Source organism: Centroberyx gerrardi, chromosome 19 (assembly GCF_048128805.1).
Source record: "Centroberyx gerrardi isolate f3 chromosome 19, fCenGer3.hap1.cur.20231027, whole genome shotgun sequence".
Taxonomy (NCBI): Eukaryota; Metazoa; Chordata; class Actinopteri; order Beryciformes; family Berycidae; genus Centroberyx; species Centroberyx gerrardi.
The window spans coordinates 11,096,419-11,124,371 of NC_136015.1; the positions used below are offsets into that span (position 1 = coordinate 11,096,419).

Consider the following 27,953-nt stretch of genomic DNA (forward strand, 5'->3'; position numbering starts at 1 on the left):
TAGGGGGCTGCCTTGACATGGCTGGCTCATCTACAGTATTTATATTTCCGCAGCCACAGTCTGCAATCCAGGCCATGGGTTTGATTTTGCTGCCAGGGCTTCTCAGTCTTTTTAAAATGCTGAGTCAGGCCCACCCCTGCTGAAGCATCCATTTTATTATTGGGTTTGCTCTGTGCGTCCACTGGGTGATTTGTTGCGAGCGACTCAGGTTTGAGGAACAGCCTGAGGTAGTTTGGGGGCGGGCATGGGAGGCTCCATCTGTCATGGGCTGGTAAGATGCTGTCACAGCAGCAGCCCACACCTGGGAAGAGACGGGGCGCCCCCGAAGTCACCAATCTATTAGATCCATCACTGAGCTGCAAGGAATGTATTTTAAACCTGTGGGGAAGGGACAGGCAAAGCAACAACCCTCAACTTAAATGGCTTCTATAATAAAAGATGTGCAAATACAACTAAATATTTAAAGCTACTACTAGTAGCATTTGAAACTTGCTGACTTCAGCAACACTCAGGTCCCACTAAGGGACTCAAGGGTCTCAATCTCTTTGTGACAGCTTACGTAAGCTTACCTAACTGGGGCACCTTGAGTCCCACTAATAGCAGCACATAGAATAAACCAATTTTAACTGTGATGGTCTTATTTTTCTACATCCATTATACTTTGCTGTCAAAATTAATTTGAGAATAATATATTGAGGTAAATATTCTACACTTGGGGGCTTTAAAGTATTACCTGATCCTGTAATACAATGTTCTTGGTCCAAAAGCACATAAAATGTGTGGTTTCTTAAACTTGGCCATATTCAAGCATTGGTATTGACTGTGTGTTCGTCTGACACCATCAGGCCCAAGTAGGTTTGGTTTGGCAAAGGGGTTTTAGGGGGGAAAGATCTACATGAACTACCAAGGAGGACAGGGTTGTACTCTGCATCATGTCTTGGAGCCTAACAAAGCACATAGACAGTTAGACTGTTGAAGAAAATGGCAAGGGGGCTCTAAAATAAGAATTGTGCCTTTCAAAAACCAGTGTTTGTAGGGAAAAGTCTTAGCTTAAAAAGCAAGTTAGTGTTCAATTGTTATTTCCCACTGAAATTACAAAACAAAGTCTTTCATCTGCAACATTCAGTAAACTCTGACAGCTTCGTATTGCAGTAATCACCCTTCTCATGAAGGAAGCTTTCAGTCAGGAGATGAAAAGTGATCTCTCAGTTGAAGTGTCTCAATCTGCTGTGATTGACTGCTTACTCCTCTCCAATCCATCCCACAGAGATTTATAGCCAAGTGGGGTGGACTGGCTGCCAGGCAATTACTGTCAAGTGGATCCTATTGCACCCCTTTGTCACTCTAATACTAGAAATTTGCTTCTCATTAGATGAGTGTCAAATGGAATTAGGGCCTTCATTTACTTTGTGCGACACTGCCCGGCCCCGCCAAGCTTATCTCTGGCAACGTCTCTTCCCATGGTGGCCGATCTGCTCACATGTTTTGGAGATACTCCATCTTCAAATTTATTGCACAGAGGTGCCTGATTTGAGCTGAGAAAATTGCCAAGATGCAGGAAAAAAAAACAAAAAAAAACATTGCTTGGCTTGAGTGTTTGGCTAAGAAAGCTGAATTTAGATGAATTTAGGATTGAAAACTGAAGTGCGAGGCAGGGCTACTGTGTGCCAGGAGAAAGACAGAGAACAAAAAAACAATAATGATAAAGGATGTGGATTACTGTGTGCAAATTTGCTTATCTCCATGTCTGTCACTTTGGGAGATGTGGTGAGTCATCGACAGAAGTTGAGGGGAAGTTGCAGACACAAAGCTGAATCACTGTGTCCAGTGGGACCGACTGTCCCCTCATTACAGCTGAGGTACCTGACCTACTGTAGGGTCTATCAACAGAGAGTGTGTGTGTGTGTGTGTGTCTGTGTGTGTGTGTGAGTGTGTGTGCCCACTAAAACTCCAGCAGAATTGCAACACTTGTGATTTTCAACAACTACAATATAAACATCCACACCAACAAACTTAATCATGATCTATAATCCCTGTAAAACTGTATATCAGGCAAATTATTGTGGCACCACTGACAGACAAGGATAGACAATAGCCCAAAACAAAGAGACCAGTCTGGACAGTGATGTGCTCTAGTGAGAGACAGAGAAATAATAACTGTGTGTGTGTGTGTGTGTGTGTGTATGTGTAGCCAGTGCCTCCCATGAGCAGCATGCCAGCATGCGTTGGCTGTGCCAAGCCAGTGTGGCGAACCACAAGCCCAACACTTGCTTGGGGTTTATCACCCTGCTGCTGCATGACACAGAGAGGGAGAGAGAGTGTGAAAGTGTGTGAGATAGACAGTGTTCAATGTAGGTGTGAAGAAGGACTACAAATCTGTCTGTGTGTGTGTGTTCAGTCGTGTGTTGTTAGTGCTCATATGTATGTTTATGTTTCTTCTTGGTATATGTACAGTATGTGACTGTTCCTATGACTGTGTGTTTTCCTGTTTGTGTCAGTGTGCTCCTTCGTGAGTGTGTGTGTGTGTGTCTCAGTGTGTGTGTGTGTGTGTGTGTGTGTGTGTGTGTGTGTGTGTGTGTGTGTGTGCACCTTTGCAGGCAGTCTCATTGCCAGATTGCTGGTGCCAACAGGGAAATCACCTCGCTTCTGATTCCTGTTCCAGCGCCAGGCTGGAAACAGCCCCTGAGCCCCACTCTACACTAAAGCTGAATATCAATATGCACATATGCACACACACACACACACACACACACACACACACACACACACACACATCTATACACACACCATTGTGGGTTGACTTCAACAACTTTAAGACTACAATCAAACAGAAAGAATATGAAAACATAATTTCCAGCCCCGTGATCATATCCTGCTGTCTGGGTCGATGACGAGCGAATACATACACACGCAAACATGCATGGTATATTCAGTCAAAAGCACCAATAAATTGTGTGTAACCACACGACCAGTTGTTTGCGATGCCTCTCAAATCTCAGCAGGCTGAGTGGCTGGATAGAATCAACACACAATGCTAATCACTGGCACACAGCTGTTAGAGAGAAGGGGGCGGCGGGATGAAAAGATAAGATGGAGGAGGAAAGGTGAAAGAGGGAGAATGGGGGGTAGGAGAGAGGAAAGGGGGGGAGAGAGAGAGAGAGAGAGAGAGAGAGAGAGAGAGAGAGAGAGAGAAAGAGAGAGAAAGAGGTAGAGAGAGTGAACAGTTAAGAAAATGAATGAGAAAGAGAGAGAGAAAAGGGCAAAGATGGAGAAACAGGACATAGTGACAGTTTAAAGAGTGAGAGCAGTAAAAGGAGAGTGAAGCAGAGGTGGCCTTCATTGGAAATACTAGGCTGTGCTAGCTCTCTCTACAACATCGCCTCAAGCAATGGCTGTCAACAGCTGTCACAGCTGTTGAGGTGACAATATGGCCACAGATGGGTTTGACGGCACCATCTTGATATGGCACTATCATCCATCCTGTCTCAAACAATTTCACCAAAGGATTTGAATTTTTCCTTGCAAACCTATTATTAGTTTACATAATACAAAAACAGCTGATTCCTGCTGTGTGTGACAGCTACACATCTAGCTGCTTACACATTTGAACCCAACTTTGATTGGAGCTGTGAGTGGTGTAGATGGTTACACATGTCACATGTGATCAAGCAATATGTGATGGAGGGGTGTTGTGAATGTCAGCAGAGCAGGATGGTCAGAAGTGACAATGATGCACATTTGAATCCACCACTTCACTTCTTTCTCTGTCCCACTCAGAACTTTCTTCCCCCACCTCAAAACTTTCCTATCAAGCGCTCTAAATCAAATATTCAAAGTCGAAAATGAGTAGGGTCAAAATGAAAATTGTAAAATCCTACAAACCGACCGGGTTTAAGAAAAGTAATCGAAACAAAATGGAGGCAAAGAAATAGAACAGAAAGTGGGGGATGATCTTTTACTTTTCCCCCAGGAGCTCCCAATTCAAGTTGAAGCCACCTCGTACCTGAAACATTAAGATGGAGATAGAATCTCGCTGCCAGTCATATGGGACCCAGAGTCATTATCACCACATTGGTTTTAGAATCAAACAGTCGAGACAGCAAACCGGGGGAACAAAACCGCAAGGATTCGGTGGCCGAATTGAAATGCGGCGTGCAATTAACTTTATAATGTGTTTACAAATGAGGTCTACCCTGCCGCAGTCTCTCGAGTGTGTGAGTATTTGTATGCAGGTGTGGGAGTCGGCTTTGTGTGTACTGTATGTGTGTGCAAGCACATTTCCACTTTGGAGTGAACTCACCCATGTAATAAAACAAGGATTTATAATCCATACGCCCCCACATCTAATAACCCCATGGAAACTGGAAATGAATGGTAATAAATACATGACAATCTACATTAGGACTGGAAATTCATGCTGAATGCGAAAGCCAACTTTTATTGCTGTCACACAGGTACACACACTCAAATCTTATTCATGCCAATACCCTGATGAACACCAATTATTAATGGAGAGGTGCGTGTGAGAGGTTATGTGTGGGGGCCACTATCTGAAACACAGGAGGGTAGAAGGAGAGAGAAAGAACATTGGAAAAAAAAAAAAAAAAACTAGGGAGCACTGCAACAGTTTGGGAAATAGGGCATTCCTCCAACATTGAATGATTTATTGAGCTGAGCTAAAATAGTTTTGCATATGGGAAAAGACAGACTAAAAGCATTTGCCAATACATTAGAGAAAGAATGGAGTAGTTAGAACAAGCCTGACTCTCTCTCTCTCTCTCTTTCTCTCTCTCTCTCTCTGCCCTCTCTCTCTTGAGATGGTTTTAAATAGCTCTTAATCAGACAGTCTGAGACAGCCACAAAGTGATATCATTATGACCATCTGAAGTGTGTGCGTGTGTGTATGTGTGTGTGTGCGTGTTAAAGGTTTAGCACAGTTTGGTCTCCTGAGAGAAACCCATCTCTCACTCACGGAAACACAGACACACACACACACACACACACACACACACACACACACACACACACACACACACACACACACACACTCCCAGAGCCAATACACGTTTCTGCACTGCTGCCTTTTCACGTTCCCTTTCTCTCCCTCTTCTCCGATCTCTGTCTGTGTCCATTTGATCTAACAGTTCAAAGGATAAATATATTCCCCACAGTAGGCTGCTGAGCTCTGAGCGAGCCAGACACAGCATCCCTGACATTTGGAAACGGCTGACAGTTTGTTTAGCTAAAAGACTGCCGAGGTGTAAATAGCTGCTTCGCTGCTCCCTGAGGGGGGAAAACGCTGCCCCCTGAAGGGGAAAACCAACATGTCATGTCTGCGTAAAACTGCTTGACGCCTATCACTGTTTCGATCACTCATTCATTCATTATTCATTTATTATTCATTCTGGCTTTCTTTTCTCTCTTTTCTTCTTTCCTTCTTTCTGTCTTTCTTCTTTTGCTTCGTTCGTCCTTCCTCCTCCGCAGGCCGCCCCAGAACTGCTACGCTATAAACATCACAGCAAAGTAGCCGGTACCGCTATGCCACCCTGCTCTGTCAAATCAATGCCTTGTTTTAAACAGGTGCTTTAGATGCTGTGTTTTCCCTGCTGTGGAAAATTGCTGATTGCATACTTATGCAAAAGGCGATGTCAGTATACGTTCACCTTGCGTCACCTTCTGCTGTGACATACAGTGACACACTCTGCCAATAGAGTGAGACTGGCCTTGCTGATCGCTATGGCAGCCTGTCACTGACTGTGTTTACATGCACACAGCATCCCAGTTACTAACGCACATCCCTTTTAAGGTCTTATTTGGGATATGCTGTTTACATGCACATGTAGTATCCCGCTTTCTAACATCCCTGTATCCACACACACATCTGCAAATAATTTGTAAACGGGATATGATGTTTACGCGCCATCAGAAGAGTTATTGCCACCTTTCTGTGGCAGGAAAGATGCGGTACTAAAGAGAAAAACACTGAATTATGTTATTCCCTTATGCCCTTGGATAGTTTGGTCTGTATTAGTGAACATTCAACAGTGTCTCCAATAAGCCAGCGGGAAGAGAGAGGAGACTGAAAGGGGTTAGAGTTTGTCCTGCAGCCTAGTTTGTGGTGTTACAGCTTCATAAAGATAAAATCAGAAGGATGGATATTGGAGACAGAGAAAGTCCTACAGGTGCTTGGAAGATGGAATAGATGATTATAAAAGTATTTAGGATGATTTCATCATGGGAAAAAAGGTACATTTTATGTTCAGAACTGATAGAATATTGATAAAGATCTCATTCGACATGAATCAACAAAATCAATCAATCAGCAGCTGTAGGCTTTACATTGTCACAGATTAATCCTTGTGTGGTTTCTAATGCTGGGAGACTGGACCATCCGGAATAACAATGACATGTGTGAATTCTTTGACTGATAAAATTTTTAGAATGGATTAAAATGTTGTTGATTCTTCTTATTCACATCTTAATTCAAGGAGCAATGCCTAAAACATGAGTTCAGGGAGTTTTTGATTCACACTTCAGAAATTAGACTCGAGGGTCAACTTGTTGTTTTCTCCCTTTTCTTCACTGAAAACCACTGAAAAATAAAGAGCACGGTGTCGCAAAGCCAAAATGTCAATCAAACATCATATTCCCCTCCAAAGGCGCAAAACTTCAGTGGCACCGCAGATTAGCTAGATTAAAGTCGAAGCATCACACATCTGAACACAGGCCAAGACGGCTGTGAGATATGGAGATACAGAGATGAATAAGAGGCAGAAGAAAAATAAAGATGAGATTTGCATCATACACACGTACCAGATGAGATGAGACAGAAGGACACACTATTATAGAAATGAAAGTGGAGAGAATGGACTGCACCAGACTAATTGTCACTATCCAGTATTGGTGAAGGGAGCAGTGATTGAGGGCCCTAATGGGCTCACACGTGCACACAGACACACACACACACCTCCCTCTTTTTAAGTGGCTCCATACACGTGTTGTCTGTGTGTGTTTGTGTGTATGTGCCTGTGGCGTGTGTGTGTGAGAAAGCGAGAGAGACCAGCGGCCAGATAATGATGACCCATAATGCATTTTATGGCCATGCAGGCTGTGGGCACTCTCAACAATAAGGCCAGATACATGGACCGAATGGATAGAGTGAATGAAAAAAAAAAAGAGAGAGAGGGATAAAGAGGAGAGAGGCACATAAAGAGGGGGGTGTGGGGCGGGTAGAAAAGAGGGAAAATGAGTGTGTCAGAGAGATAGTGAGAAGGAGAGAGAAAATTAGGCATTGAGAGATGGGAAAAGAGAGAGAAAGAGATAGAGAGCGAGCAGAAGAGAAAGTGAGAGAGAGAGAGCAGAGGAAGAGGCTGAGTTACAGTCTTACCATGTCAATGAGGCTCTCCTGGATGCGGTTCAGTGTGGTTCTCAGTCTGCTGCTGATAAGGCCCAGACCAGATGACTCATACTGTAGAATAGAGACACACACACACACACACACACACACACGCACACACGCACACACGCACACAGTTAGTATCTGTAGCATGCACAAAGACACTCTCCTGTATAAGAACACCCAATTTAGCAGTGTGGAAGCTACACACACACACAGCAACATCAGCTCTCATCTCACGTACTGCTAGACAAGAGAATCTTTACTCCACACCTTCCTGTCTGCTCTTACCCCAATCTAATCCAAAAGGAGGGAGGAGTAACTGGGAGGAACAAACATCAAAATTAAACATTCACACCGACTACGGGACGTGACAGAAGGGAGGAGAAGGAGGAGGAGGAGTGTGAGGAGGGTGAATGCACAGCAAACTCAATGCCCAAATGCCTCTGAAATCACTTTCAGATGTGCTTGATCGTGGGTTAGCACTTGAGAACATATATCATGCACACCTCAAGCGCTTCAAATCAAGCACACCGCAAGTGTTAAGCAGTATTTGGACTCACAAGGCGGGGATGACCTTGTGCAATAGCTACAACGCCTCTGGAGCTCCACTCTTACCAAGCAAGCAGGGCCCACCACCCTGGCAGTGCCCACCTCTCTGCCACCCTGAGTGGGCAAAGACGGGCTTGGGACAGGCTATGGATGACAAATGGACAGCAGAAAGGAAAAAACAAGAACCAACAGCTCAAATTAAAAAAAATAAAATAAACAGGAAGAAAAAAACATTGAAGTATACAGAAAAGAGCACAACAAATCAGCACTCTGTCATTGATTAGTGGAAGTGATGGGTAGCCTGGAACGATTTTGTACAACCTCGCATTAAAATGGTTTTAGCATTCAGACCGGGGCGTCACTGACTTCTCAGGGAATAGCCAGACTAAAACTCTATTCTGGCCAATAAGAAACCTTTGAGCAACAGCAGCCCACGTGGGTAAAGAAGTACCTGTGACTATTCAGTCAGCTTAGGTACGGGAAGATCCAATCACTGTTGACAGTGATGGCCTTGGTGCATGTCAGCTTCCTGGTTTGACACCATTATGTGTCCACACATGAACATCCATTCATTTTGAAACTGTGAAAAATACTCAAGAGGCATTGAATCGTGGGTGTTATGAAGACTGAACGGTACACCTGTTCCATCTGAACAATGTCCCTTAATCTGGCTTTATCCTGAAAACGTCTCTCAAGGATGACAGTGAGAGGGGACTGTGAGTGAGGAAGCAACGTGTAAAACCAGGATGCATGCCAAGCTAAGTGACGGCAGGAAATTAGGTGTCACCTGCGTGTTTGTTTCACAGACTTGACAAGTGTGGCCCATTCAAAACCAGCATTCAAACTGTAGTGAATAAAATAAATCTGACTATCTGGAAGTTTGTTTAATCGCACAGTGGTCCACTTCTATTCTATACGGCACAGTACCAAAGTACAATAGGACTATGTCTGTTCTATAGTTGAAATCCCTTTGAGACTCACAGTTACACAAGAAGCTGTATTTTTTTTACTTACCATACTCATTTTGAGTATGGTAAATCCTCTCAAAGCAAGATATCAAGATATCCACACACTTACTGAAGTTGTAATTCATATCAAATAAGTGTACTTAATTCATATAAAATATTTTTACACACAATAAATGCACATATATAGAGTCAAAAGCTGGCAGTGTGCAGTTCTGCCTTATGTTCTTCTTTGGGTAACAATGCAATTTCCATGAATAAATGATAAAAGGAACTAATTTCACATGACTGCTCCAATGCTTTTATTATTAAATGAATAACTGATTTACTAGTGTAGCAGCGAATTTATTGGAAACCCTTTTAATTACAGCCCTCTATTTAATACAGTGTAATCAGTGGCTACTAGGCAGCAATAAAACTTTAGGGATACAGCAAACACTTTGTTTCATAAAAGGAATTATGACTGTGAAGTGATGCTGACAAAATCAAGCATGTTAAGACACTTTTCAATTCAAGCACTTCCCCAAACTTGAAAATATCCAATCCAAATCCAGTCAATCAATTCAAAAAGCAAAAGAAAAAAAAAACCCATAGCAACCATGTGTGTGTGTTTGTATATACTGTAGTGTGTATGAGTGTTTAAGCTATTAAGAGAGCAAGGACATACACACAGGCACACACACACAAGCACACTAACAGGGAGCGACAGATGAGGAGACAGAACAAGTGGCTTTGCATACTGAGTAAACAGCATCAGGATGCTTCACTGTAGGCAGGCAGACAGATGGCCAAGCAGGGACAATAAAACTAGAATCTTCCACTATTGCTCATATTGTTGCTCACTTTCCAGAGAGCCCATCTATTAAAGTGTCAGCTCTCCGCTCTCTCTCTCTGGACACCTCTGCCTCTTCACCTCTCCTACTTTATTGCGTCTCTTACTCGACCTCTCTCCTCCCCCCTCTCTCTCTCTCCAAATCGCAATACATTGTGATACATCCACCCTGGATATCCGCCATCTTTTTCTCTCTTCCCTACATCCTTCCATTCGCCTCCCCCTCTCCCTCACTATACCCTTCTTCCCCTTCTCCCTGGAATGGGCACTTGAGTGAAGAATCCAAGTCTTTCTCCTGGGGCAAAGCATTTCATCATCTGATGCGTGAATCACTTTTCCAATAAGGTATTTGTAAATCTGTCTCTCCCTGTCCCGGCATTTGAAAGGCCAGTTATTAATGGGAGTGGAGAAGCCGTGAGTGCGGCATCTAATGCATCTTTAGCATATGTGTGTGACAGAGCCAATGGCGCAGCTCGACTAGACAGGGCCAATATGCACAGATAATGGGGTATTTACCCTTTTGAATATTAATGCCAGTCATTACTTCTCAACTCGAGAAGTCAACCCATTCCATCTTGATGTCAGCCGTGTAAAGAGAGCAGTCCCTAGGTCAAAATACCAGCATATGTGCATAACAATTTCCAGGAGCATTTTAAATATTCATGGGGACATTAGCATTTTAGTGTAGGTGCCTTTTTGAGAGAGACCATTATTGAAATAGGTGGATTCAATGAGGCATAATGAGGTATAGTGGAATAGAGGGAGGGAGAGAGAGAGACACAAATAGAGAGGGAGAAAGAGATAGAGACGAGAGAGAGAGAGAGAGAGAGAGAGAGACGGAGAGGGGGAGAAAGAAATGGCATGGGAGCTGATGTTGAGAGGAAAGAGAAAGAAGAGGAGGAGGAAAGTAAAAGCTATGCCAAAGGAAAGAGCAGAACATGCTGAGATTAAGGACACGGCACACAAAAATTAGAAGAAAGGGAGAGTGAGAAAGAGGGAGCGAGCCTGGCTGAGAAAAGGAACACACAGTAAAGAAGGAAAGGGGAGTTAGAGACGAGGCAGACAGCGATACTGAGGGAGAGAGATATGAATACAGGCAAACAGAGAACAGACAGAGGGAGAACGTGACAAAAATACAGACGCACACATGGACCCACAGTGATCAGATGGAGGGGAATGAAAAAGGAACCCCTGACAAGTTGTCAAGCTGCAACCGGGGTGTCCCCCTTCACTCATCTCCCCATCACACACACACACACACACACACACACACACCGCAAATCTCTGTTGGAGGGGTGCCCTGCAGAGCGCTCGCCTCATCCTCTTCATCTCCTGCACCTCGGTGGGACAGCAGTCGTTTGGTTGCCATCATTACTAGCTCCCTGAGGGTGCTATCAACACAAATGCTGCTTTCTGTCTCTGTGAGCCACTAGCACCCCCGAATGGGGCTCAGGCACGGTACAAATGACATGGTAGATGGAGAAGAGGGGGGGGGGGGGGGGGGGCGGGGGCACTCACTCCCAGTCTGAGTGACCTATCCTTAAGCTGGGATTTCCACTGAGAGCGATGAGAGTGATGAGAAAAGAGGAAAAGGAGGAGAGGTGGACAACAAGAAGTACTGCCTGAGGGGAAAGGCACAGCGTTTTGATATAGCTATTGGAAATGTCAGTCCAGGTGTTAAGCAGCTGATCCCTCCATCTCTCCACATTCTTTCCTGTCCTCCTTCACTGTAAACTATCTAACAAAGGAAAAAATGGCAAAAAAAAAAGACACCAAACTGACAGAATGACCAACGTTTATAGTAGGTGTGTATAACTTGTCTGATGTGTTTGGTGCAAAGTATAAAGTATAGTGGACCAGTGATACCGTACCATGTCATTGCGTCCAAAGAAGGTGTAGACGGCGTACAGGTAGTAGTCAAAGAGCTGCGACACACAGTGGATGACATCAAAGGCGATGGGTTTCAGGATGTTCATCATCTGCATGTACTTCCCTTTATGGAGATGATACAAGAACAAAACCAGTTACCATCAGATAGAGGAGGGGTTGTGGACTTGTGTACTGATCTTCACTTGCTCGTTTGCAAAAGTGCTCCAAAGCTATTCAGCCTTCATCTCTTTCAGGATCGGAATCAAGACACAATCAAATACATTGTGAACATGATGTTTAATAAAACTTTGGTTTGTTTGTTTCTTTTGGTTTTGCTTTTTCAGAAATTCAGGTTTGTTGGACATTCATCTCTTTTGTCCTGCTTTCTGTGTTCCTGATTGTACAGGGTATTGTACAGTGGCTACCCAGTTCTATGGGTTTTTTTTGCATCAGTATCTTTTGGAATCCAATATTGCTGTACAATGAATTAAATGCTTCAACTCCAAAGTAAATCTTGTAGGAGATTCAAAGAGTTAAGCTACAGTAAGTTAATCATGGCGGAACCACATCCTTCAGGGAAGAACCTTAGCCGGCACGCACTGCATTTGCATACACTCGGGGGCGGGGATTTAATTTGCCAGAAAGGTAATAGAAGCAATAAGTACAGAGGTACAGGGGTGTAACAAGGTTACCATTGAGTCAGAACTGATGAATGGAGGGAAAAAAAAGAAGAAATCTACTTGGCTCTGCCACTGAGACACTAGTATTTTGCTCACACTCTCATTTTTCACGCCCTCTCTCTTGAATTGTGCACCAAGAACTCAGGGTGCAATCTAACTCTATCAACGAGCCGCAGAGACTGAATTAGAAGTGATTGCTTCGAATCAAAGTTTGGCTTTAGCCTCAGTTTGCCACTTGAAGTTTTTCCAGACAGTTCTAAATCAATATTACCTATTGTGAGAAAGAAAGACGAATAAAGACAATTATTTTATTTTATATGTGCAGGAATATTCTGAACTGTGAACGCGAGCGGGGCCGAACGGTTTTATTGAAAACAGCGCACCAGCCTGAAAATATGCACGGTATGAAATAAAAGCAAATCTGAATTTGCATGCCATCAGCCTCGGTTAACAAATTAATTCATATTACAAAAGGACAATTTAACCACTGATAATTGCCTAGTCTAATGCCTTTTCGTACTTGACAATCAAGTTGAGAAGGTTACGGCGCCAAAGGGCACGTTTTGCCAAGCAAGGGCCCCGCTGCCTTCAAACCCACGTCAGAAAAACGTGTGAGCACCTCTTACGAAATGAAAGGTCGGAGTGAAGGCTAACGATGATTAGTGCAGGCCAGTCACACAGGTAGCGGCACAGACCTGAGGCCGCCTGTCTCAATGAGCTGCCCACTTAATTGGTGGTTAAATGGAAGTCTCAGCCAGTCAGAGAGGTCAACCACTACTGTGGCTGTGTCTTGACCGCTTTCGAGGAGAGGTGTGTGTGTGTGTGTGTGTGTGTGTGTGTGTGTGTGTGTGTGTGCGCGCAAGACTCACCGACAAGCCGGATGACGTTAAGGGTGGTGTTGGTGAGGATTGGTGCATTGGTCTTATTAAGGCTGTAGTCGGACTTCTTCCTGCTTCTTATGGTCTCTCGGGACACACTGATTAGCGACAGGGGGGGTGAAAGAGGGGATGGTGGAAGGAGGGTAGAGGCATGAGAAAAAGAGAGAGTTACTAATATATCTTAATGTCACTGACCCTCGGCAGGTTCAGAGCCCCGGCTCTGTTACGTGCCACTCTTGCCGCTAGACATCTGCTCACATTCTTGTAATTGATCAATCAGAAGCCATTACACAAAGCCTGAGAGACACAAGGACCCCTACGGTGGAGTCTTTGAACTGGTGATCTTAGAGAACCAGACCCCTGACACTGATCATTGAGTCGTATTAGCCCGCATTCATTATATGGGCCTTCTAATTTCTGGATGTGACCCGGCGACCCACCTGATAATTAGCGATCAGTGATTCCCGCTGATAATAAGGGGAGATTAGCATTTTCGTGACTATAGGCTACCGCTGGGGTGATACACAGGGGGACAGGGACTGGCAAATGTGATGCGGTGTAGGCTAATGCAAAGCATTACGCACGTCACCATGTATAATAAATGAGACTCAACACACTAACATCACAACACCATGAATAAGTCATCATATGTTGTATTAATTATATGACAGGAAATTATATCTTTATAATAATGCCTCCTTGCAATGGGGAGCTGCTGAATAAGTAATGGTATTTTATGTGTCGTTTCCCCTGCACATCTGGTGGTTAGGTGTCAGCTCCTAGAATGTATACAGATAGACAAAGTACACATACACACACACACACGCACACGCATGCATACACACAGTCTCAGCCAGGTTCTTACCAACTGACTTTTCATAATGTTGTCTGTGACTTGTCTTTGTTTGCCGATTGTCTGCTGTGTGGAAAAGTGTGAATGAACTGCACTTTTTATATATATATATATATATATAACTGTATTGTTGTTAGCAGGTTTCTTGAAAAAGAGATCTTGATCTCAATGAGACTTCCTGCTTAAATAAAGGAATTCATTCAATTCAGTCCACCACACATACACACACACAGGTTCACTCACACAGCAACCCAAAAACAACAAGGGAGTGGAGTGTTATAACATTCATAACTCTGTGCTCCATAATAAGCTCCCTAAATGATGTGGTGATGTATGACACCCACCACACCTGTTTAAAAAAATGACCTAAATAATTACAGATATAATATGCTAAACTGGCTACTGTTTGCATATATTCTAGAATATATTCTAGAACCGTAAAGATCCTGGCATCTTTCAACACTCCCTGACTAAAACCCTTTAATGAAATAAAATCCAAAATCGAGGTTAAAAACTCTTCTAAAACCACATTCAAATGTCTCTTTCACTGTAAAAATTAATCCTTTTATACAAGGCGTAGAGGAGCTAATGATTGCCTATGTGTTTATCAAGCAGCCACTAATCTCTCAGTAGTCACTGGGCAGAGGTGGGTAGAAAGAGAATTTTTTATGACGTGTAGACAAAAGACTCAATGCAACCTTTCCGCCTACTTAGCAGGGTTAGGTAGAGGCGAGCTAAAAATATCATTGCTAAATGTGTAAAAATCGGCATAATGCATGAGTGCATGTCCCTTAAGAACCTCCTTAAAATAAAGATTCAACGATAGATAATGTGACTCAGTGCCTGGGGTGTATTACATTTAGAGAGTTCTGTGTTCACTTTCTTTCATAAATGTTGAATGACTAGGAGTGGAAATGGGTAAAAAACTGGATGATCCGAGATGCCGCTGTTCAGGACAACTTCTAAATACTGTAGGTGCACAGCATCACATCAGTTCGCTGTCAGTACCTGAGCTAGGGAAATGACAGAAAACAACAAACTTTGACCCACGACTGACCTCTTGAGCGGGGCGTCGCCCGTCTGCTCATCCACATAGTCCTGCTTGAGCTCCTCGGGGACATCGCTGTCGCTGTCATAATCCTGGTACACACTCTTCTCCAGCTCATCTGACTCATACTGTTTGTGTGTACGTGGTGTGTGTGTGTGTGGTGTGTATGTATGTGTGTGAGAGAGAGAAAGATGGAAGAAAGAGATCAGAAGATGGACAGAGGGACAGAGCAAAGGAGGGATAGAGGATGGATGTGAGGGAAGTGAGGAAGAGGGAGAACGAGTCAAAAGTTGTTATCACACACCGTTTGACACATCATCAGTGGCTGAAAACAAGAGTGAATGAATTTGCTGCCACAGAGATATCATGTCACTGCTGCAACACCTCAAAGGAAGGTCTACAAAGGTTTGGAAAATATGATTCCCTTTATGAAATACAACCTGGTTAATCAAGAGGCCAACAGTTTAAAAACCCACTGTGTCACAGGGCCAGTGATTAAAATATCAAAAGGTTAAATGAAAACAGAGCGTTAAATTCCCATCTTTGAGGTCTATTGGGTGAATTACCATGAGAGAATTGGATTCAGGTGAAAAAAATCATTCAGCTCCCAGAAAACAGAGTTCAGATAAGGCCTTCCTTAAATGAAAAAAACAAGATTTTCTTTTATCCCTCCTTCACAACTGTAATAACTGCACAAGCTCAGGTAACAGCCATATAGGAAAGACCATAAGATTCCAAGCAAGCTATGGCTTCTATAAGGCTCATATATTAGGTAGTGCAATATTGCTTTAGTTGTTGAGGCCTGAAAGAAAAATATTATTTTCAAAAAAAGCAGGTGACAAAGCGGCAGGGAGCCCGTGTAAATTCACTTCTCCATTTTGAAGAGAAATGTATCGCTTCTTTCATAAATTAAGGCATAAGGCGGAGCGTTGCCTGTACTTAATACACACCACAGGGTGGAAAATGTGTTTACGGGGAAATAAAACGGATTCTGATATCGAAACGATGTATTTGGACGCTAAAATAGCATACTAGTTCTCAAGGCGTCCAAGTATTGCTGTGCTGAACTTAAATCAAAGGGTTATTGAATTTAGATGGATACGCAAAAACCCACCAAAAAACCCCACACCACTACACAACATCAATTGTGCCGTGCGATCGCTCCAGTGTCAACACACAACCCCCAGAGAACCACATTTTGACAAAGTCACTCCATTATCGTACACAGCTCCATTCCCAAGTTCATCCCGCTTAGCAAAGAACAAGCCCTGCCCCCATGCATACCCGCTCTCTATTTTCATTAGGCCAGCAGCTCATATTAAATGTCGGGCGAAGCATCAAAGTGTTATAATAATCATGGCAGGATGTGCACCCGTGGCCCTGCACAGACACAGATCCAAGTCAATAAAAGTCTGTTATGACTCTGGCGATGACAGCTAGAGGGCTGCAGTAAAGCACTTAGCGACCCCCAGTGATTATGTCCCACTTCATCACCTCATCTCTTTATTGTTTGCAGTAGAAGAATGGGTGTATCTGATTGACGGCAATGAACGACGGGATCGCCACAGCTGATATGATCCGAAGGCAGAAGACTGGCGATGGATATGATGGATGAGAGGAACTAGGCAAAAACTACTGTGCTTATTTGGAATGAGTATATGAATGCTGAGTTTTGGTTTCTCCATGTCTGTACACATCTGTCTGATATATGATATGGCTACGATTTACTTTGAGTGATTTAATCTTAATTAACCCTACTAACTAACTACAAGTTAAAACACAAACAGCTTAAAATCTTACTACCCTTGCCGACAACTCTCCTCAAAATCATCAAAATGTTGTTTTTCCAGCCTTTCGACAGACTGACTAATGCATAACTCACACTGATACAACTAATTCCAAATCAATATGCAGTGAGAATGATTGTTTTCTCACGCGTGTGCCATCTGTGTGTGCAAACGCCTCCCCTTGGCACCTACCCCGTTAGACGCCAGCACATCCTCCGTCTCCTCCTCCTTGTGCTCGATGTGCATTTCAAAGGGGTTTCCCTCCTGGAGGTACTGCTGGAAGAGAGACAGCTCCTCCTGGGCCGGGCCGGCCGAGGACACGGCCTGTCTGCTGGGCGAGACGGACGGGGAGCGACACTGGCCCATGAACTTAAACTCCTGGATCGGGGAAGAGAGGACAGAGGGACACTTACAGGGAGAACAGATGTGGTCTAATGTTTGGTATAGTCAATATATGAGGCACACAGGAAAACAAATGGAGATTCAAAGGGGGTGAAAAGTTTGCTAAAAGGTGTTGCACATAGGTTAGGAACTTAATATGCAATTAATCATATATAATACAAAGTCAATATATAAAACCACTTTATGGTGATAATTAACAGATCAGCAATTTTGAATTAAGCTAGCACTGATGACAGTGTAGAAATGAGAATGTGGCCATTTGTGCACAAGAACATAACACAATGGGTGAGGTGGATAAAAATGGCAGCAGTCTTGTCAGATTGTATTCCTTTTTTTGTACCAGCCCACAAATGTCCAAACGTCAACCCACACTCTTTACAGTTTGCAATGCGTGTGGAATGGTCTGTGCGATTGGGTCACATTATGGCAATTCAAGAGGCCACCATCATTCAGCACTAGGGCCCATTAGGTCAATTCACATCATCTCTAGCAGCACTATAGCACTGTGACAAAGCAAGTGCACTCCAGCAGATGTTTGAGTCCAAATGAAACCTGCAGGAATACCTTGGCCCACAGCTGAGGCACAAGCGAACCGCCTGCTTGCACCTGCAGAGGATGTTCCTGCCTCCCTGTTTTGTTTGGTGCCTTTTCCGAGTCATTAACCTTTAACAAAGAGATGAGAGCGCTGTCCTTAGGCCGGCCGGCTTGAACAATCAGCCCTCTAGCTGTATGATTTATCCATGGAGAAATGTTCTAAGGTCTAGAACAGAAAATTATGTATTTCAAATGGATCCTATTTAACGTTTGGGAAGGGCAATAGAGGTGAATAGCTTGAAGTGCCATAGTCAATATAAGGAAATGCTTGTGTATATTTGTACTGTATATTTGAGAAAAGCCTGAGTAGTTTTATTCAAACATACTCTGTATACTCTTGCCAAAACCTGTGTTCCAACCTTAATAAACAATACCTGTGTGTGCTTTTAGCATTTCAGAATTTAATCAAGCAAAAATGACAAATATTGAAAAGATAAGGCTTCTCATAGAGCCCACAAAATTAAGCAGTATCACATGTCAAAGCTGCTGTCACAACAAAACCATTCACTTGAGCGGATGTATAACAATTTTTTTGCACCAAACAAAGCAAAGCTTTAATCATTTTGTAATGACAGTCAGGCATGGGAAAGGCCATTACATCAGCTGTTTAGCATAAACTAATAGAGATACATGCAAAATGCTCATGCCAGCGGGTTTATTCTGAAGATTCTTTGGAAAGTGTGTTTGTGGCTAAATGTGCTCAAGCAAAACAGGGATGTATCAAAAACAGATTGGTTCTCACAAACTCAGTGACTAAGCTCAAAATGAAAAAAAGAGGCACTTTGAATTAACTCCATTTATCTTTCTGACATTTCTTTCTTTTCCATTATCATTTCTCTGTTGTATGTGAAGTGAGTTGAACATACTGTAAACAGAACGATCTCTTTTCAGAGCTGGTTACAGCGTATATTCACAGGACAACAGCAACATCTTAAGAGATGGTTGTGGATGGTCTACAGTGGGTTCTGACACTCAGTGATTTTATTTTTGAACACCTGCAGGGTATGAGAGCAGGGTATTTCATATTGTGAATGTCAACTTTACTGTACCACTTACTGATACACAAGCTGATGCACTTGCACGCGTACACACACACACATACACACAGAAACCATTGAGCAGAACCTCTGTGATTCATATCCATATGCAAATGTCACAGTGAGGGATGAATGACAGTGTAGGGGATTGCTTTCCAAGAGACGTTGATTCAAATGTCAAATGAATGCTGCCTTGCTTCAATTGCCTCGCTTCAGTGACGTGACATCTTACTCACATGAAGCTGGGCGATGTTGAAGTTCGACTTGACCGGACAGAGTTCCCATGTCTCATTTTCCAGAAACATTCTCAGTTCTTCCAATCGCGCCCTGCAGGGTTGGGGAGACAGCGGGAAACGGGTGTGGGTGGAGGGCGGTGGAGTAGAAGGAGACAGGAATACAGGAACAAAGAAAGTGAAAACGAAGACAAGAAGTCAGCATCCGTCGACTAATTACCTCCTGCCATTTACTTTCCAGCGGCTCCTATGTTCTCGGGGTCTAGATTAAATGCGCTGACATAAACACAGTCTGCAAAGGTCACTGATGTGCTGTGAAAGGGAAGAAGTGTGTGTATGTGTGTGTGTGTGGGTGGATGTTTGTGCTTTTGGTGTGTGTGTGTGTGTGTCCATGTTAACTGTGATCACAGCTCACGACACACACCCCAGCACTTACTTGCTGGGTCAATATCGGATCCTTTTTGCGCGAAATGTCAGTGCAGTGTTCACTTCAAACACTCCGCACCCCCCGGCTCCCGGCCTTACAGGTGTTTGAAGCAGGGGGAAATAACAGAACGTCGCACACACAGGCAAGAGACAGGGGAGACTTTTGGTACAGAAATGATACAGGGATATCAGTTGCATTTTCACTCCTTTTGACTCATATGTTCAATCGACTTTATTTAAACAGCCAATTTGGCAAACGCTGGTGCCATTTCGCTATAGCTATTTTCCTAAAATGCAAAGAATTAAGAACTAAAGGATAGTAAAACTTTCAAAAAGACTCCCATCACTCAGAGACAATGAGATGGGAAAAATAAAAGCAGAAATGTCCTATGGTGCAGCTCTCAGATCTTTATCATTTTTAAAGCTTGACAATGTCATTGTGTCCTTCGCACCCGCAGGCCAACAATACACCCCCTGATGACTGAGTCTGTTACTGCAGGCAGCTGCCAGACAAATGGAGGCGTCAGGCAGTCAAAGTTGGCTGACGGGTGATCTCTTTGGGGATGGCGCCCAGGTCGCAAATGAATCAAGCCTAATGAGAAAATGATGCACGTCGGGAGCCTCCTGGCCAGCAGTGCCGATGTGTGTGTGTGTGTCTGTGGGTGTGTGTGTGTGTGTGTGCATGAATAGAGGGAGGGAGCGTGGCAATGTGCCCTCACATCGTTGTCGGGTGGGCGAGGAAGGGCTGGGTTGAATTGATCACAGATGGTCTGGCAAGTAGGCCGATGTCTCAGTCCACCTCTTCCTGTCGCAGTCTGCCTCTCTCTCTCCCTCTCTCTGCGAGTCTGTCATTCCCAACACCTCTTATTCTCTTTCCCAGTTTTGAATTACAATTTCATCTTCCCATCCCTTCTCTTTTAACATCTCGGTCTCTTCCCTCTCGCCCTCCGCAACCTCATCCTTTCGGTTTGTATGCATCCCGCCCTGCCTCTGTGTCTGCCTCCTTTGCCCTTTCCGTCACAGAGATGCAGCTTATTAGCATTCTGATGTTTAAACATCTTATCAATGACACTTGACAGGTAATCACAACACCGATCAATGCAAATCACCTCTGATGATGCACTGATGTCGGTGTGAAAGCATACATATTCATGCGATCAGCAGGGGGTTATGTAATCAAGATTTAAATGTACTTCCAGCTCAGTGAGAGTTACCATATAATTACACGTCTACTCCTAGGAGGGTTACGCTGGAAACAGAGTGCGTTCAAGACAACAACTGTTCGTAAAACTTTCTGTGAAGCAATGATAATCTGCTGTCAATGATATCTACATGTCAGATCCATCTACTTTCATGCCTAATTGTTCACACCCAGTCGATCGGCTTTGTGAATGAAAGGAAATGAGGCCACATGGGAGAGATCCAGCAGATTAGACGGACACGGCCTGGCAAGGTGCTATCTCACCTGTGATAGTTTTTGAAGTAGTTGACGCTCTGGCGTTTGATGGACTCCTGCAGCACCTCGGACTTACTGCCACAGAACTCCTCGCCCACCTGCATCAACCTGGAGGGAGACGAGGTTGGAGGGTGAGGGAGAGAGTGATGAAGGAGGGAGGCAGAGAGGGCAGGGAAGAGAGAAAGAGAAACCGAGGGGGTACGTGAGAAAAAGGGAGAGATGGGGCAGCAGGGAGGAGTGTAGGAATAAAGAGGGAAAAAAACATATAAGCCAACCAGTGGAAAAAATTCCCCCACCCAAGACTAATTAACCCAATGAGAGGCATTTCACAGTGCATGTGGCCTTGGAAACTCCAATCTCCGAACCCCTTTTCTCTTTCTCTGACCTGAGGACCCGGCTGGCCCCGTGGTCCACTGTCAATGGGGCAGTAAATTGATGGAGCAAATGGCAAGGAGACCCGGTTCAAGGGGCAACAAGCGGACTCATTGATGCTTGCCTATTGGTCCTCCCTGAAACCATCCATTGGTTGTTGTGCTTGACAATGGCTACATTTACATGTGCACAATATTGCAACTATTGCCAATACTGCAAGTAAGACAATATTTTGATTAAGCCACTTACAGGATTCCATAATTAACAACTCCCTGTAATACTCCCTATAATATGAGTACTTATTTTGATTATCCAGAGAGAATTGCGGGAATTGAAGGTTTGATTGCTTAAAAAATACATTGAATTTCATTAAGGAGGTCAGAGTGAGGAGGTCAAAACTTACTGACACTCTTATAAAAATGTCACCATTTCAGTGGTTATGCATATCTAAAAAATTGATGATATTCACTTCTTGCAACACGCGTAACATATACTCTGTGTTTTCAAAATACTTCAAAACTGGTGTATTAGTGCAAATAAAATCGGAGCACCCCACATATATTAGTGTGATTATCCTTAGATTATGCTGAGAGCAAAATCACAATAATATAATCAGAGTATGGTGTTTAAATGGGCTCTGCCTTACTCACATTATTGCCTTAATTGCATTAAAATCGCATGTTTCATGTGCATGTAAACGTGGCTAATGAGAAGTTTCTCGTGGGACGTGGGGCCGTAGAGGCGGGTAGACTGTGTGTGTGTTGTTTTTTTTGTGCAATTGTGTTTGTATGAATTGAGTCAGTGAGTGGGTAACTGACTGAGCAACTGAGCAGGAGAGTACTGTGAAAGTGAGTACAAGAGAGAGAGAGAATGCGTGTGAAAGAAGATCCGCTTGAAAAAGAAGAGACAGAGACAGGACAGTGGGATAATGAAGACCAATTAGCGATAACGAGGAGGAGCAGGCAGGCCCCGGCCCTGCAGCGTACCTGCTGATGACATCCAGCACCACTATGAAATCGTCGTATTTGAAGTTGGACATGTCCGTCCCCAGGATATAGGCCTTCACTTTCAACTGGACATCCTGGGGAGAGAAAGGAGGGCGCCACAGTTATTAGTGGGAGGAGAACTTTTGATTGAACAACACCGAAACGGAGCGGGAGGGAGTGAAAAAAATGAACGATGGAAAAAACTAAGAGCAGAGAGAGGGAGAGAGAGAGAGATACAGCAGCCAGAGTGCGACTGTGTGGAAAAAAGAGTGAGACAGGGGTAGAGGGAGGGAGAGAGAGAATGTGTGAGAAAGTAAATGAGATAGAAAGGGAGAGGGGAGATATTCCACAGATAAAGCAAGAAGAGAGAGAATATGTGAGAAAGTGTGTGTGAGAAAGTGTGTGAGAGAGAGAGAGAGAGAGAGAGAGAGAGAGAGAGAGAGAGAGAGAGAGAGAGAGAGAGAGAGAGAGAGAGAGAGAGAGAGAGAGAGAGAGAGAGAGAGAGAGAGAGAGAGAGGAGTATGATCTCTCCGACCTGCCAGATCCGAGTCAGTCCGTGCTCCAGCTTCTTCTTTACGTAACTGCGGTCCACCACCGACTCGTCAGACTCCGCCGCCGCAGCGTCATCTAGGGACATGCAAACAAGGCACACGGACAGATTAAAAAACCAATAAAGAGACTGATAAAAATCCTATTCCTTCTTATCCATTTTATTCATCTATTGTTTGGCTGTGTCATTTCGGAGTGAGTCATACAGGAATTCATCTGCTCATTTGAATGGACGGGAAATCAGTGCAAGAGCAGACTGGATCAGAATCCGGTCAAAAATGACCAATCATATAGTTGATGGAAAAAAAGCAAATGAAAAATATTGCTTTGATAATGATACAATATGAGAGTTGAATTCTTGCATTCTAATCTAATCATCTACATTCTAATATGAGCGGGGGGCCACTGTACTGACATGATTTCTATTTTTCTTTTTTTTTTATCTGAATTAGATACAAATTTGTCGGCGGCGCTATCAAGATTCATTTTGCATAGGGAGTCTCCTCAAACCCTTATCTTTCCAGTAACAAAGCTGTCTATTCACATTACTGATCCACAGCTCTGACAGGCTTGGCTGTCGTCAACAGTCCTGGCCTTCATCATTAGTTTCAGCATGCGCTCGGTACAGTCTGAACATCAGCTCAAGGCTCCCCGAGACATTCTGTACAGAAGCGGTTGTCAGTCAGTATCCAGAAGCTGACATGAGCGGAGGTCACCGAGACTCTCAGGAGAGGGAAGACTGACAGCGACCAAGAGGGAGGGAGGGAGGGAGGGAGAGAGAGAGGGACGGTGGGATAGAGAGAGGGAGGGAGGGAGACTGCAGCCTAAGAACCCATTGGGACAATACTGGAGGACAGTTAAATAAGGCGCTGGGTTCCCTGCTTAATGTATTGGTAAGACAAATAAAAGTTTGTTATGAGGGCTCATTCATGTTTTTATAGAGTTGTTAAAAATCTCATACCTCAAATGTATTCACAATCGTTAAATTAATTTGTTTTTCCTTAAGTTTTCAGCCATTTTGCTGTTGTATATTCTGAACATTTTATAGTAATTTAAAGTAAAAGAAAAAGTGGTTATTTTCATTTTTGACAGTGAAAACATACTAGAGGCAAGTATAACTCCGACCTTTACGCTGCACCCTGGATACTTTGTGATACTTCATAGTCTGTTGATCCCCGTAGGGAAGCTCTGTTTCCGGCGCCCCCCCTCTACAGGCAGGTCAGAGCAGGGGGTCGGCTACAGAACAGCGCCCCTGGTAGGGATTAAGTGTCTTGCTCAAGGACACTTCAGCAGGACAGACGCTTGCTGACACGGGGGCTTGAACCCCAGTTGAAGGATGGTCTCCCTACCGACTGCATCACAAGTTTCCCAAGCAGGGATATGAAAACAGCTTTTGACAATCCCCCTCAAGACAAAACCCAAAGAAATGACACTGAAATGAGTTATAGGAAAGCTGCCAGTGCAACACACCAACCAGCATATTTGTAAAAATACAGCTCAGCATAATATCTCCGTCTGTTGTTAAAGCACCTCTTCACTTTCTGGTTGAAAAGCCCCATTCAAGTATTGGACAAGAAAGGCAAACCAAACACAGGATACTTAAAAGGCAAACAAAGAACTGACCCATGTGTATAGGCTGGTGAAACAGTGAATCCATCTCCATTTGTGCCGATCACAGATAGGGGAGCCGATTATTGTTGAGAAACATAACTCAGGAGCATGTAGCAAAAACTTTGATGTGTCGCTGCTAGAATAATTGTGTAGCTCGCTGTATTTTGAGATCACACACATTGTCCTTCACTAGATAAAAAAAAAATAATCAACAATACACCACATGACTGGTAAACACACGACTCTGAGGAAACAAGGGAGACAGGAACGGATGAGAATCATGGGATGTTTTTTTTTGAGGCGCTGAAATGGTTTAAAGCACTGAAGCCGAGACATACAAACACAATTTAACACAGCTTGATTCAAGCGTCTCCAAGCTGAAGTCAAAGCAGACCTGCTGTGACTTAGAGGTATTCCTGCTAGGTTAGGTGATGTCATCGTCCGCTGAGCAAGAGACTATCCTTGCCATTTTGTTTTTACAGCACACATATTTCACCTTTGCTTTCAGAAAAAAAGAATGATACACAACAGCATAACAAAACTGTATATCAAACAGTAGAAAAAAATATTTTTGGGGCATTTGTGTTAGCTGTGGATGGTGAAATTGAGGTCACCTTTCACCTCTGCATCAGTGGTTTCATAATGGAAGCACCGGAGCAGAAAGCACATCCATACACTGCAAACAAGGAGCACATAGATTCTAGTACAAACATACATTTTATAACCCACACATATGTTTATTTATACAAACATATGCTCAGAGAGAGAGAGGGAGAGAGAGAGAGAGAGAGCAGGAACAAAACCTTCACAAGCAAGACCTTGAGAGGGTAGTGTCAAGGCAGGTCAACTTTATTTATATAGCGCCTTAAACTCAAAGCACTTTGCTACAGAGCTCTTCACAAGGCTAAAAGAAAAGATAAGGGGAGCAATCTAAACAAGACGAGAAAGACTAAGCACATTTCAAAACAAGCACGTAATTCGTGATAAGCTGCGACCAGCTTGGCGCTTTGAGAAGGCGTGGCGGTCACGTCGCATTTGTTGTTTCAGTCTGTGTCTTCAAAGAGGAAACCGAACTCCTGGCACAAACACACACACACACACAACGTTACCATGCAAAACTAGAAAAACAGGATCATCTACTATGAAAATTTGCACTTTACTTCATTCCTGGCATGTATTTTGTTGCCAAATTGCCATATGCTGTCACCATTACACAATGCCAAATGCCAAAAACTGTGTCCCTCTCACCATTACGCAATGCCAAATGCGCAACGTGCATGTCCCGTTAACCATCATCACACATTCCAATTACTAAATACGCAACCTACAACCAAGAAAAACAACACAGTAAATATGTAAAAAGCACAGCCCAGCAAAAAGTCATGAAAATAAACTGCAAAGGCATCTTACCTTCACCCGAAGCACAACGTAGGCTTACCCGACGCACACACACATCGCCCTTGATTGGTTAATACATTACGCTACATTCAAAACAATTTAGCAAATCCTCCCCAGTTGTGTCTCATGACACTTAAATCAACTCACGTAGTGCAATTTCTAGTATTACTTTACTGAAAGAGACTTAAAGCTACTCAAAGCTACTCGTCGGGAGCAGGTCGGGAGATAGACTGGGAGTAGAACTCAACCTGTTGCTGTAACTCAGTCTCAGTAAAACAAGGAGTACAATGCAATGTTCCAAAAGCATAGTAGGTTTATTTCTATTTTTTCTTTCTTTGTACATCGCGATAAATGTATTTATGCTGTGTCACCCAGTGTCACCCTAGTTACAATCAAATTAAGACAAGTGTGTGCTAATTTGGCGCCCCCAGTGGCGTGGCGCCCTGGGCAATTGCCCTGTCTGCCCCGCCCATGCGCCGCCACTGATCGTGCTTTAAACTCCACGGTTTTCTAACTGTAAGCATTTTGGACGCTGCAGTATCTCTGTCTAAACAGTTCTGTGCTCTTGAATGCAGCCTCACGTTCGCATGAGACTGCGCCTGTCAAAACTTCTCACAAGAGTGAATCATGTAGTTTGTGTGGGGGCTACATTAGCTAACAGAGAGGACACAACATCCCAGCCTTATATCCACCAAAAAGCACCTTAAAATCAGCAGTGTGGGAGTATTTTGAATGCCTCAAAAATGACCAGGGGGGTTGATATCCAATTTGAAATCCTGCCGACAAAAAGTGGCTGCCAAAGGCTCAAACGCATCTAACTTTTCTACAGCATCTTCCAGATCACCATCCATCCTTGCATGCTCAAGTCAAGGTAATAAAAGAAAGCTGAAACGCCCTGAGAAACCTCTGAGAATATGAGGGTTTTCCTTTGCAGCTACAATATACAGAGAAAAAAAATCTACAGAACGTATAGACGAATTGCTCCAATGAGACCCGTTTTATCCACCTACATCAAATGTTGGGAAATGAAGTCCTTACCTATAAAAAGCAGTGAGCTATTCAGGTGTGTCATACAGATATGGAAGTTAATCCTGGGATTATACAGAGAAGTATAAACTGGGGTAATTCTAGAGAAACGTTGATAAATGATGGTCTCTATTTTTAACCTCACAGCATCTCCTCAAATAGACAGGCTGGCACTGATGTTGATACACAGGAACACACACACACACACACACACACACTTGTGCATGCAAACAAACTACAGTAACTGCTGATGGCCTCAATGAAAAACAAAGTGGAAAGAGAACTGTGTCCTGCGCAGACTGGTTCACCTTCTATTTGACATTAACCTCACATGTGACATTGTTCTTTTTTTTTCTTCTTTTTTTTTTTAAATCAGGTTGCATGCAAACCAGCACTTCACCCACAGGAGCGGTACTAATCTCACTCCAGGGTATACAATCAGAGGCAGAAAGGATCTACTAGGCCCTGTACTAGATTCTGTCAGGAGGCTCAAGACACTAAAGGAGAGATAAAGAACTCAAGAGAAATCCACGTTAAGTTTTATCTGGTGCAATAGCTTGCTGGGAAAGCTGGATTCCCATTCACATCATTAGCGCTGTTATCAAGCTCATGCCTGAGATTTTCAAATAGACTGCATGCATAGAGAAAAATGTGTAAACTGTAATGCTCAACAAACTTCATATCAAACAGGATTAAATGCTGGATGAGTTCTTTGGCCAACTTTAGCCCGCTCTATCAGATCTGCCCTCTCATGAAAATCGTTCCACTTGAGTGCACAGAACACTTTTGAACAAGTGTATCAGTTTCTAATGGGGATGTGCATGCACCAGCCACCGTCGATGCTGCCTGCTGTAAGAGTTCAGCTAAACTCAAACAGAGACAAGAAAAGCACAAGGAGATTGGCCAATTAATAATGGAGCTCATGGTTTAACTCTTATGGTGCAGTCCTTCATAGTCCTTCACAGTCCTTCATAAGATTGAGTATGGATGTGTAGTACTGTGT

The 27,953-nt window shown here is 43.5% G+C and overlaps 1 protein-coding gene across 1 annotated transcript in view; it reads right to left on the bottom strand.

The window, feature by feature from the left end:
• The window catches only part of vps50 (VPS50 EARP/GARPII complex subunit), a 107,153-nt gene that overhangs the window by 25,597 nt on the left and 53,603 nt on the right, over positions 1 to 27,953 (bottom strand). Inside the window, exons 14-22 of the mRNA XM_078290457.1 lie at positions 22,902 to 22,993; positions 22,367 to 22,461; positions 21,018 to 21,116; positions 19,130 to 19,220; positions 17,053 to 17,238; positions 15,083 to 15,201; positions 13,164 to 13,270; positions 11,617 to 11,738; positions 7,388 to 7,468 (exon numbers count right to left, since the gene is read on the bottom strand). Coding sequence (XP_078146583.1) covers positions 7,388 to 7,468; positions 11,617 to 11,738; positions 13,164 to 13,270; positions 15,083 to 15,201; positions 17,053 to 17,238; positions 19,130 to 19,220; positions 21,018 to 21,116; positions 22,367 to 22,461; positions 22,902 to 22,993 — 992 coding nt within the window. The remainder of the gene's footprint in view (positions 1 to 7,387; positions 7,469 to 11,616; positions 11,739 to 13,163; positions 13,271 to 15,082; positions 15,202 to 17,052; positions 17,239 to 19,129; positions 19,221 to 21,017; positions 21,117 to 22,366; positions 22,462 to 22,901; positions 22,994 to 27,953) is intronic.